The sequence below is a fragment of the Carcharhinus amblyrhynchos genome, chromosome 8 (assembly GCF_965287045.1).
Source record: "Carcharhinus amblyrhynchos chromosome 8, sCarAmb.v2.hapA, whole genome shotgun sequence".
Lineage (NCBI taxonomy): Eukaryota > Metazoa > Chordata > Chondrichthyes > Carcharhiniformes > Carcharhinidae > Carcharhinus > Carcharhinus amblyrhynchos.
Window position 1 is genome coordinate 53,843,419 of NC_137331.1, and position 13,735 is coordinate 53,857,153.

At 38.2% G+C, this 13,735-nt stretch overlaps 1 protein-coding gene across 4 annotated transcripts in view; it reads left to right on the forward strand.

Moving 5' to 3' along the window:
- stau2 (staufen double-stranded RNA binding protein 2) overlaps positions 1–13,735 on the forward strand; it is a 346,610-nt gene that overhangs the window by 249,071 nt on the left and 83,804 nt on the right. The window contains exon 13 of one of the 4 annotated variants that reach the window (XM_080194078.1): positions 7,916–8,035. The exons of the other annotated variants lie outside the window; for them this stretch is intronic. Within the exon in view, the coding sequence (XP_080050204.1) occupies positions 7,916–8,005 (90 nt within the window). The 3' untranslated portion in view covers positions 8,006–8,035. The remainder of the gene's footprint in view (positions 1–7,915; positions 8,036–13,735) is intronic. 4 annotated transcript variants of the gene reach the window in all.

Sequence of the window (13,735 nt, forward strand, 5' to 3'; positions counted from 1 at the left end):
GAGTCTAGAAGGACACGCCTGGAGCAGCATCAGGCACACAGAAAAGTGGGGTACTCACTTAATAAAGTTATAACACAGGACGACATGGATCTAAACAGTGGCAAGAGTGTGTGCTATTGGCCAATAGTTTAGGCTCCAAGATCTCATAGCCTTGGTCCAAATAAGGGAAAAGGAAATTAATTAATTTAAAGATGTGGGTGATTGGTCTTAACATAAATCTACATTTGACTGCATGTGGCATTAAGGAACCTGAGTCTAATTGAATTTAAGAGGAATCTAGGGAAAATTCTTCACTGATAGAGTCATAACTAGCACAAAGGAGGTGGATGTTATTGGAGGTTAATCATCTCAGCTCCAGGACATAGCTACAAGAGTTCCTCGGGCAGGGTCCTGAGCCCAACCATCTTCAGCTGCTTTATTAATGACAGAAAGTCAGAAGTAGGAATGTTCAGAGATGATTGCTCTATTCACAACTCCCAAGTTAATACAGTAGTCCATGCCCACATGCAGCCAAACTGGGACATGACTCAGACTGAGGCTGATACATTGCAATTGTCAGGCAATAACCATCTACAAGAAATAATTGACATTCATTTGCATCATAACAGCCGAATCCCTCACTATTAATATCCTTAGGTCAATCGCCTTTGACCAGAAACTTAACTAGACCAGTCACACAAATAATATGAGCCATAAAGGCAAATCAGAGGCTGGAAATTCTGTGGTGAGTGAGTCACCTGACTCCCCAAAGCCTTTGAACCATCTGCAAGGCACAAGTCAGGACTGTGAGGGAATGCTTTCCACATGCCTATATGGGTGCCTTCCAACAGCACAAAAAAGCTCAAAACCATCTTGAACAAAGTAGCCACTATAATTGACATCCCATCCACTACCTTAAATATTCAGTCCCTCCACTATTGGTGTACAGTGACAACGGTGTATACTATCTACGAGATACTCTGCAGGAAGTCTCCAATATGCCTTCAATAGAATGTTCCAAACCCATTACCATACCACCTAAAAGAACAAGGGCAGTAGACGCATGAGAAAATCACCATCTCTTAACTGCAGATGATGTGAGTTGGAGCTGTACCATCATTCCTTCACTGTCATGAGTCAAACTCTTGGAGCCCCCCCCACCCCATCAATGCTGTGGGTGTAGTACACTATATAGACTGCAGCAGTCCCACGAGGCAGCTCACCACCACATTCTCAAAGGTAAGTAGGGATGGGCAATAAATGCTGACTTTGCCAGTGATGCTCACATCTCATAAATGAACAACAAAATATATGTTTACCTCTCAAATTGCATGTTAAAATGGGAATGTATATGAAATGATCCTAAAATAAATTCACTATGGAAATGCAGAAATGAAAAAATGCTTATGTGAACTGGAACAATTATGCTGATCCTCATAAAAGTTTATGATTATCAGTTTGTCAACTGCATGGCACATGATGTTCTGGATTCAGGTAAAATCAGCAAATTGCTGCTCTGTAAAATAGTTGCGGTGACGGGAAACTCTGCGTCATGCCCTCTATCAAGTTGGAGCCAGGCTCTTGTATGTTGCTTGACAGTGACAGAAGGCTGTTTGGCAGGTTAGCCAATTACCCAGCATCTTGTTGTGCATACCAATCAATGGTCTCATGTATGCCACCCCATTAAGTTCCTCATCTGAGTCCTCCACAGCAGAACTCGTCTGCGATCTGGTCCTCCATGTAGCTGACAAATTAACTGTCCCCAATCCACCCCAAGGGCAATCAGTCACAGCACCTAACTTCCATGGGAGCAGCCTGCTAAACGGCTGGAGGGCAGGTTAGCTAGCCAATTGGCAGCCATCGGGAACAGAGTTAGGATTGTTAGGGCATCACGTTAACACAGTGGTTAGCACTACTGCCTTACCATGCCAGGGACCTGGGTTCAATTCCCAGCTTGGATAGCTGCCTATGTGGGGTCTGCACATTCTCCCTGTGTCTGCATGGATTTCCTCCCACACTCCAAAGATGTATAGGTGAGGTGGATTGGCCATGATAATTTGCCCATTAGTGTCAGGGAGATTAGCAAGGTGAATATGTTGGGCTACAGGGATAAGGCCTGGGTGGGATTGTTGTCAGTGAAGGCTTGATGGGCTGAATGGCCTCCTTCTGCACCACAGGGATTCTATGACTAAAAATGAGCAGGCCAGATTTAAGGCAACCATTACTGTGTCTGCCATTTTGGAGATTTTCTTGCTGTCTTTAACATGGAGCAGAAAAGGCAGAGGGCTGGAACTAGGGGGGACGGGGGGCTGCCCCCCCTTAATGCAGACTTAGAGGTGCTCCTTAAGGTAGCGAGGGAAAGGAAGGAGATCCACTTTCTGGAAGGTGGTGCGAGAAGGCCAACCTTAGAGACCAAGCAACGTGGATTGGGACGGGGACAGCAGACAACACGTGGTTCAGTGGAACTTGGTCTAATGCAAGAAGAAATTCAATGATCTTATTGATGCTGGCAATGTCAGACCTTCAGATCAGACTTCTGGGTATTGAACCTCCAGTAGACAAACCAGCTGAGGATCCTGAGAGTGCATGCTGCTCCTGAATATGGGAGGAATGTGAGGCCAGGGCACTTACTGAACCCTCAGTAAGGTTCATAGCCATAGTGATGTTGAGGACATACCAACGTTGATACTGGCACTGTTCATAGAAGCCAGAACTATCCGAACTCACTCACTGCTTTGCCCTTGTAGGAGAAATGGGTTCAACGTCCATAAAAAGATCCCGTCTGAACCTTTTTCACATCAGCACCACCATAGAAGAGGGAACCATGGAGATCACCAGCATTGCTGACAAACAAGTCAGTAAAGGCAAAATGAATAGAAATGGGAATGCATTGATTAAAGAAGTTCATTGTACTCTACCCCATCCAATAGCGTATCAGAGGCTAGTGTTCTGATCTCAAAGACTCATTCTCCTAGGCTCTTGTAGTGTTTTCTGGGGTTCTGACATCAATGTGTGAAAGACTTATTCTTGTACCATCGCTGAGTCAAGCACTGCCAAATACCTCACAACATGCAGCATCACACGCTTACAAGTACACCCTGCAGCAGCCCAGGTACAGTCAACATTGTAGGTCCTGTGCATATGTATTGGTAGAGTGGAATTGAGTACTCCGCATGTTATAAGTGTAGAGGTGACAGATGCAGCTGTGATCTGCCCCCCTCTGAGAATTGAGGACAGACACAATTTTGCTCAGTTGGGTACAGATAAAAGACCTCAGAAGTTAGAGGAATGAGGTCCTACCTACACCAGCAGCACCCACATGTCAAGAGTCCCCAAAGGTAGTGTGCAGTCATAGGTTGAGAATAGAGGAGTCTATCCAGCTTGTATGCACTACCATGGCTCAGGGCTTTGAGTGCATAGGCTGCTCCATAGAGAAAGTGGACAACCTCATGGAGCTCCATATGTGTTAGCACAGGAAATGCAGTCCTCTTCACAGAATGAATGCACACTATGAAGCTAATACTGCTCAGTGGCACTGATGGCACAGAGATGTTTGAAAGATAATAGCAGTTGTGACGCAGCTGATGTTCCCAGCCAGCCAACTGAAACACCATCAAAGGGCTGAGGCTGTCACTAATGGGAACGGGGGTGCCAGTCCTCATGAGGCATCATCATTATCTACCTTGACTGTACTGAACGGGGAGTCTCTGAGATCCTGCCACTGGCACCTGCACAACAAGGACGACTGCTGTATGCACCTCAGCTGTAAGCTGGGACAAGTTATATATTTTCTTTGGTGATACTGATTGTTTTCATTCTTTTAGCCATTTTATGTCTTGATTTTCTACTATTCTTGGGATACATTTCGTTTTCTATCAGGAAGATAGATGCAAAATACTTGTTCAGAGTCTCTGCCATTTCCGTATTTCCAATTAATTTCCCAGTCTTATACTCTTGGGAATCGATGCATACTGTTTGGTTTTTTAATATTCCTTACTCTCCTATTCTAATTTCTCCTGTATTTTCTTCTTAGTCATCCTTTGCTGGTTCTAAAAATGTCCTCAATCTTCAGACAACTACTAATCCTTGTACATCTTTGTGCAACATTGTACACCTTTTCTTTAAATTTGATGCCATCCTTAACCTTCTTAACGAATCAAATATTGTGTATCCTTCTTATAAAGTCTTTCTTTTTCAGTGAAATGTATTTCGATGAATCTTTGTTGAGAGTTTGGAAATATCTCCTTAAATATCTGCCACTATCTTCCAGCTACATTCTCAGTCCACTGTAGCCTCATTCCCAAGGTCTCTTATTCTCTTATGCTATCTTAGCGCTAACTGATGCCAACCATAACATCCCACACCTCATTGCCTTAGTACCTCATTAACTTAGTACCAACATATGCCAATCCATGCCAGCCACCCTTTACTCTTACACCCTTCATGCCAACTCATCCAGTGTCCACCATGGGCAAACCTTAGGTTATGCTGAGATTAAATAAAATTCTATATGTAATATATACTTCCTCCAGGTACCATGTCCCAAGAGCCTGTTGCTGCCTAATATGAAATTCACCACATTTTAAAAAAAGTATCGTAGATGAAAGCCCATCCAGTATATTTAAATCCATTCAAGTATGTAAACACTTGCTAAAAAAAATTGTATTAATAGTCCTACAAGAAAAACAGCTAATTCCACAATGACCTCTTAGAATTGTCAACAAAACTGTGAACATAGTGCTGCTGTCATAATGCTGGGTTGTGGAAGCAGTCAAACAGCAATAACATATTGATGAAGTTCCAGCTTATGTCAACAAAGAGCTATTGTAATTGCAAGCTGATTTTTTTTCTCTCAGAACTGCAGCAGACTTTTTTTTAAAAGTTAAAGAGCAAATGATTGAAATAACTTGACAGTCCCACAGTTCTTATCTACCTTTATTGCACATTCATATCTACTTCTAAAAATTGTAAGGAACATAGCAGGAAATGGGCCTCGTATCAACAAAAATTAGGCCTGTTTGACTTCAGCACTTGGGTCAAATGGCCCTGCTGCATTTCTATTTCCCCCATGGTGAAAATAAGATCTGCTGGAAATGGGGCATGTTTTCAGGATTCAGAATACTGCCACCATTTTAGCTAGGGATGAATTTGCAAAAATCTGGGTCTGGGTGAGATTTATGTTAATTTTTTTTTAATTGTTAAAAATGAATATGATAGCAAATCTGAAGAAAATTATCTTTATTAAAATACCTGCCTTTCCCTCACCTGCAGTATTTTTATGTTGTTTTCAGAAATATTCATTATTCTTTAAGTCTGGAACTCTGACATCCCTAGTGAATGTAATCTTGCAATTTATCTTTCACAATATAAATTCAAAATAAGTTGCATACTATACTTTTGATTTTGTTTGCATTGCATTTTCCAGATTATTATTGCCATTTTTTATGATTATTAATGATAGTTTATTTACAAATTCATCTGTACCATTCATCTGTAGTACAGTGATAATAAAATACAAAATAATTTGACTTGAAAAGCAATACATCAATAGTTTCCTATAGTTATAGTAAAAGAAATGCGATATTCAGAGATTTTTCTTTCATTTCAGAAGCCTTAATATATTTTTGAGTGTTTTAAGCTTGAGTGCTGAACTTTACATTGTACTGTAAAAGTACCTCAAAATGATGCTGTGTATTTTGAAGAATAATGGGGTATATCTAATTTCACAAAATTTTCTGAGTAACTAAAAATGGGCTTTAATTATTTTGACACTGAAATCACCAACCGTTAGCAAAAATTTAATACAAAAGCAATCTGTGTCTCAGAGTTACAGCAGAAATCAATCCACATGTAATTTGAATTTATGTCTGCATCCTGAACTGCATAGTTTCTACTTGATTGCGGTTATTTTTCAGTTCATTTTTCCTGATACTTGTATAACTAGATCAGAGAATTTTCACCACAAATTTCATTCAGTGCAAATCAAGTTTGTATTGTCTTAAAAGCATTATGCTATAAGCTAGCCCTTTCCATAAAATTAGTTATGCCCCAGGGCGAAATAATCATCACTGGGAGTTCCTTTGTAAGCCTTCGAGGAGATTCCAAAAATTAAGTTGTAACCTTTTGGGCATGGGGCCACTCATAAGTACATTTTGAAAGGTAGGAATTTTTTTTAAGAAAGGAATTGACCAGATACTTCTGCATACTTTTAAACAAGTTATTTTCAGTAACTTAAAATTCGGATACTCATAAGTGATAAATTAACACTGTCATTTAAAAGGGATATTTTGTGTAACAAACCTATTTTCAGATCTATTAATCAAACTTAATTAAGTTACCATTCTTAAATAGATCAAGGATTATTTTTAAAGCAGCATTTTTGAAAATAATGTTTTGAAGCATTGCCTGTATGCATTGGTTCACAACAGATGTTTCTGTTTGATGAAATGCAAATGAGTTTGGGCAGAAATATGGTGAAAAGACACTTTTCAAAATGGGCTCAATTTGCCTTGCAATCACTAATTACTGGTTTGCAAAATCTCTACCTAAAAGTGTTCTATTTCTAAGTCTAAATTTGGATCCAAATATAATTTATAATTAAGCTGAACCAACTCCCATTCTTTAGTCACAGTGATAACACTTTTTCTACTTTAAGAAGAATCCCAATGTTAGTCAACCACTGATGTCAAACTGACTTGTTAAGTAAGTAACATTCAGTTGCAGTGTTTGAAAATGTAGTACATTGGCTGTGTGTTATATTTTTAAGGCTGATTTGGGAAACTTCCGTGAGATATTAAAAAAAAAGTTGTTAGTTAGTTGTACTTAGCATGGATTATTTTCTGTCCATTACCAGTTGCATGTTTTTTGAACATGGCCAATTTATCTTAGATCATCAAAGCCTAGAAAAATAAAGCTCAGTGGTAAAGAATTTCCTGTTTGACATTTGCAATGAAATTATAATTGTGCATGTACAGTTTTGCTGCAAATAGTGAGGAAAGTAAATATTCTCCAGTGTATTTTTAATCCATTCTTGTTTTACACAGAAGTGTGTAGCTTATTTCTGCCTTTGAAGACAAAAATACAAGTTTTTATTAAAAAGCAATAATTGTAACAAATTTAGTAGTTGGAGTTTAAAGCATTGATAACTTGTGGAGCTTTCTGTTAGATCATTTGCTTTTGAAATGTCTTATTTTTAAACTCAAAAATTATTAAAAGAAAAATGAAATATATAAGTACTTCATGAGTGGTATTGAAATAGCTAAGGATAGCTTTGAAAGGTGTCTGGGAATTTTAATAAACTTACTGTTCAACATGTCGAGCAAGTGCAGAGCTGCAATAGAAGAATCAAATAAATTGCTGAAACATATAGCAGGAGCAATACAGTACAAGTGAGAGACAGTCATACTCAACCTGTATAATGTTCTATCACACCTTAAGCACCCAATCAAGTTTTGGTCATGGAAACATAAAGTTAAGAGGAAAGGCACAAGGCTGATCCTTGAAGTTTTAAACTGAGTTATTAGAAATTTGGAGAAATGCATTTTAATCTTGAAAGGCAACCAAGTATTGACTTTAAAGGTATATAACATAATGAAAGATAGGTTCAGAACACTAAGTCAAAGAAGTAGGACATCAGTTCAGACTTAAATGGTAAATTTAGAATTTATGCCATAAAATTATGTTATGCACGCAAATTAGCAATACATAGAGTGATCTTCTGGTTAGAGTTGTTGAGGGAAACATTCTGAAATCATTTGATAAACATTTGGATCTTATGATGGGAGGACTGGAGGGTCTTTCTGAATGAATAAATTAGCAAAGGTTGAATGACCTTCCTCATCTATGCTTATCTTGTAACTTCATGCCCCCTCCTCTCCCTTCCCCATCCTAAACAACTGATTGGGCTTGAGTAAGTATGTTTCCTGTTATCCAATAGGGATCAACACTGACCCTCACCATGGACAGCTCTCTGGCCCAGAATACCCCAATTCAACATCCCCAATGTAGGAGGAAAGTATGGAGGTAACGAAGCTGTGAAAGATGATTAAAAATAGAGGTAAATGTTTTATAAAACATTATTTTGACATGATAGGAGCTTTTTCTGTCTTGTAATTTGATCAGATTATAATATTAAACAGTAGTAATGAGCAGGTTTACTGTATGCTCTTATTTACTACAACACAGATAAAGGAAATTGTCCCAAGTTGTGTTCCAATCTTTTAAAATATAAAAAGTGAGGCAGTTAAAAATTGATCAAACAGAAGAGTTATTTATGATTTACTTCCAGATTAAAAATCAAAAGCTTAAGACAGAGTATCATTATCATAACTGTTTGACTGAATTTCAGTTTGCCAGAAGAAGATTCTTTCAATTTGGGTAAAATGAAGGTGCTCATGTGACCTGTTCTGAAGTCTGCCTGACAACAGCCCTGGGTGACATGGCTGTCAAGGATTAATGAGTGACCTAGTTATTATGCTGGAAAGAAAATGCAAGGTGTGCACATTTGGAGTCAATGGCAGAAGCATCTCTGTTTACAGTAGTTAGATTGTAAGTCCCAAAGAGGTGTTGAGAATGTTGAGTTATAAACAGTTATGCTTTAACTGATAAAAAAAGAGTAAGGGTCTGAAGAATAACTAATGGCATTTCACCTGGATTTAAGGCTTATGTGATTCTTGTTGCCATGGAGGTGGGATTTGAGAGGGGAAGAGCTTCTAAGATATCCTTGGAGACTCACAGACACAGTTAGTCTATCAGGATTCAAGAGAGATGGAGCAGCTCAAGGCTGAAAGTTTCTGTGGTTCACCATACAAGAATGCAGGTAAACTCACATTTGAATTCATGGGGATTTGAAACATGTCTGGAAGATTTGACAGCTTGTGCTACAGGAGAATCTTCAGGAAAACCCCTCACATGAAAGATAGTTTGGGGGTTAAAAGTTACCAGGCTAGGAAAGGAAAAGAATTGAATTAAGCAGAGCTAAGAATCACTTTGGACTGGTTTGTCTACTTAAGGGACTGTGTAGAGTGTCCCTGTGAAATGGGATTTTTAGTTGTGATAAAAGTAAAAAGGGGAAAGTTCTGTAATTTAAAACATAACAATAGTGTTTAGTCAATTTTTTAATTGTTCCAGTGAAAGTGATAAAAAGTGAAATTGTCATGTTACCCTTTCAGTTGCCAACTGAAAGTTCAAATTTCTTATTTTTAAAGTTATTAGTCTTTACAGTGATCATGACAATTGAGAAATGGAGAGAGAACCCGCCAAATAGTGTCCTCTCCAATGTTGCAGTCAAACCTTCTACTGATTCCAAAAGTGCATGCAGATTGAGATATCCAAACAATTTTTCAACCATTATACTGAAAGAAAACACAGTACCTATCTGCCTACATAAATAATGGTCCCTAGAGATGTTAAGGTGCAATTAAAGAACCCAATAATCACATATATAGCAACATTTGAAGTCTATCTCTGAACCTTCTCTGGGCATTATATTTTTCATTTATCTTGGTTTCTTTCCTGTTTCCACTTTGTTGGTGAGGGAATTTTGGACCATGGCGTTTTGATTGTGTCTTTTTTTGGCAATTATGAAATTTGGTGCATTGGGTACCCAAATAGAAATTGTTATTTTATTCCTATTTTTTGCTGGCAAGGCAGGCTTGTACAGCGGTGAACAGCTCCCACCTGCTAGTACCTATCCTTGCACATTTAAAGGCAAGGTTACACTTATCTTGTAATGACCATGCATAACTAACTAAATGAATCTTGTGTCAGAAAATACAGAGCCATGTCATTGGCAGTTGCAGATGCCATGTACCGAGGGGATGGCATATTAGTGGCAGTAACTATCAACGGGCACCCTGAACTCATCTTCCTTTATCTTGTTACAAGTGTGTTACAATATTCTATAAGGAGGTAGCTCTGGAATGGCAATTAGACATCACTTTCATTTTATTTTGCACTACTTCCACTTCACTGGTGATCTGACAGGTTTGAGAGTTGTCACATGGCCTTAGGGGTGGTTCCTGTAACAGCATTTATTGTGCCAGTATTGGGTTGTGCTTGCCAATTTTGTTACTTGAAAAGCTTTTGTAAGTTTCTGTCTTACTCTTGTTTTGCCCTTGCTTTTGCTTTCAAAAGGCAATGTGCATCATTCTGCCATTCACACCTCCCCTGGACATATATTTTGTTTCTTGTCCTTTTCTTTGGTCCTGCACCCCAGGTCACGTGTCATATAATCTCTCCTGCCTGTAACTCCAATCATCGAATCATCTCTTTTGTTTTTCCACTACCACTCCCCACCTGTTTAAAGCCTGTTACATTTTAACTTTTTTTCAATTCTGATGCTGCCTGAATTGCTGAATCCTTTGAGCACTTTTTTTTATTACAGATTGCCAGCATTTGCACTATTTTGGCTCTGTATTAATATTGCATTTGCAAAAGCCAGATAGGGTCGTTACATTTCAATTTCATTATCCCTTTAAATTCACCCATTGTTCCTTATATGATGGATAGGTAATTGACTTACTGAGAAATCTTCATGGTTGCAGGTGCCAAATTGTAATGACAATACAAATTAAACAAGTAACCTTAATGCACGACCGAGTAATAGACAATCATGAAAGTAAAATAACCATAAATAATGCAATAGGTTGCAAATACAGGCTTCTTTCTTTATTTTACAGAATTGAAATTAAAGGTCTATAGTACTTTGCATTTTTATTAAATCCGTACATTATATATTACCATTGAATTCTCAATCAATTATATACTAGTTATAAGCTTTAGAAAGCCGGGGATTATTCAACAGCGGTTCTTTCATAACTATTAAACACTGAATATGTCAATTTGCGATGTTTGAGAGGATGTAGCATGTGAAGTCTTTAATTTGTCCCCTGAAGCATTCCATGAATTTAGTAATCCTATTTGAGATCATTTTGAATCTAGATTCTTCATAGTTGAATGCATGCTTGTTGTGAAATCTCAGCAGCAGTATAAGGGCTCTTGACAAATGATTAACTCCCCACACCCTCCCCAACCCCACAAGTGACAGACCTGATATATGCCTGGAGCTTGCCCAGGATATTTAAATCAAGCTAACCTTACAAGACCAGAGGAGGCCAGTGTGCTAAAATATTCAGCCAGCTATTAATAATGCATGGGTTGTATAATACCTACTTGGAAAATTGACACCAGTATATTAGATGTGTTGATAAATGGCTTTATGCGGGTGGAATAACAGCAACAGATACTGACAGATTTGGAATTAGTGGTCTTGCTATGGTGGCAATGATAAAATAAAGGAATGCATTGGAAGATGCTACTGTATGGTTCAGAAAAAATATACTTTTCTTCTAACTTGGACCCATTTCCATAAAAGATATTACTAATTAACAACATTGGTAACATAATGTGAAATTAATTGAATGTCCAATAACTAACAAGAAATGTCACTGTGCTTCTTTAAATATGAATTTATTCCAGCAAAATGTCAATTTGTGGAGCTGAAAACTATTCATTGGGACAGCCCACTGTTAAAAACATATCAATCTTTTAACTGATGATGGTTAAAGATAGCTGGCCTGGGGTGCATCTAGTTTCTGCTATTAGACGACAAACAATTACTGTCAAGTCTTATAAATTGTTTCACATTATGTAACTAGTTGGGACCCTATGAAGAGTACTTGTATCAAACACATGTCTTTTTGACATGATGATTGGGTAATATATCACTTACAAATGTGTAGTCCTTTATCCTTCCCTAATGATCTAATAAGAAATGCTTTTAAATTGTGGATATTTTTCACACTCTCCTTGGGACATTCCACAGGGGGGTGACCACTAAAAATGTCTGATGGACATGATGTTAGTCTGCATCCTACTGAGATTAGTAAAATACTAAATTTAATGGTCCCACACACATCAAGGAACTCCAGCATTGCAGGAAATGGCTTAACGTTTAGGTTTTTTTGGAATCTTGTTTTTAGAATTGGGAGCAGAACATACTCCTAGATCTCTGTTAGCAACCAAATGTATGCATCTGGCTTGATCCTTTTTAATAATAGCCTCTTTTCAAATTTAGAATCTCTATACAAAAGAGCAAAATGAATCCTGACCATTGATACTTGCTTGGCTTTTCTCTGGCATCTGAAACGCAGTTTCCCATATTTAATGTGGTCCTTCAGCCCAAATCCCAGCAAATGTGCTGCAGCAATAGATCAAATGACTGCCTCCAAGTAAAAATTATAACATCTTGCTCATTCCATGAAATATAGACTTCACAGAGGCTGATGTCACAATGTTTCAGTCATCCCTGAATAGACAAATGATTTTGCCTTGGAACTGAAGAATAGTCAGTGCATCACCTTGGTTCAAGAAGGGAGAGCAGAAAATGGGTGTAACCAAGTATCAGTACTGAATTCACTTTTCTGTAGTGTGTATATAGATTTTTTTAGATTTGTGAAGCACAATCTCAAAATGTGGGTGCTAATGACGCAAAAGTTAGAGGGCTTTCGTAAACTGCACGGACAACTAAAAGAACTTGCAAGAATGTAGTCAGGTCACTGAAATGGGCAGTAAATGCATTGTCATCGCAGGAAGCGTAGTAATATAATTCAAAGGGAGAAACAATGTATTAGAGTATACATTCATAGAATCATAGAACCCTACGGTGCAGAAAGAGGCCCTTTGGCCCATCGAGTCTGCACCGAACACAATCCCACCCAGGCCCTACCCCCGTATCCCTACATATTATACCCACTAATCCCTCTAACCTCCGCTACCCTGGACGCTAAGGGGCAATTTCTTAGCATGGCCAATCAACCTAACCCGCACATCTTTGGACTGTGGGAGGAAACCGGAGTACCCGGAGGAAACCCATGCAGACACGAGGAGAATGGGCAAACTCCACACAGTCAGTGACCCGAGCCAAGAATCGAACCCAGGACTCTGGAGCTGTGAAGCAGCAGTGCTAACCACTGTGCTAGTTAGATGCTGTAGGTTCCAATTACCTAATTTTCAGAAAGTGGTGGTGCATGTAGATAGAACCATTAAAAAGGCCAGTGACATTTAGATTTTATCTATAACAGCACTGAGTACAAAATTAATGATAATCTGTACAAAATATTGGCTAGAACACAGTTAGAATGCTTTCAAGAATCTACCAAATTTGCTTTTGAAAAATAGAATTATTTCCTGCACGATTTTCAGGCAGTGTGTTCTGAATTACAACAACTCAGTGTTTTAAAACAAATAATTCAGGATGTCATGTTTTTGGAGTTTCACGGAATATTCAAAATGGTGTCAAAGACATGGATATTAACAAAATTAAGGGTCATCTTTATCAACAATTTTGAAGTGATTGATCTTAGCATATCAAAATTTGTGGGAAGTTTTTTAGTTTTGAGCACGCCATTGTAGTAAAGACAAGAATGCCATTAAAGTATGCAATTCATCAGAATGATGCCACTGATTGGAAACCATAGTTATTAGGGGAAACCTGAGATGTGGACAGTATTGCGATTGGTACAGAAAGGCTAAGATGAAGTTTAATAAATGTTATTGAAATTATGACAAGTTTTGATAAAGTGAACAGAGAAAGACAATCTCCTGAGCTGAGTGGCCATCTTCTAATTTGCAGATGTTTAAAGTTCAATGTTGAAATTTAATGTCAATAGGTTTTAGGTAACAAATTTGTACTGAAGGACCTTTTTCCAGTTACAGTCCCATCACGCATTTTTTAAAAATCCGATTTCTCTAAGTC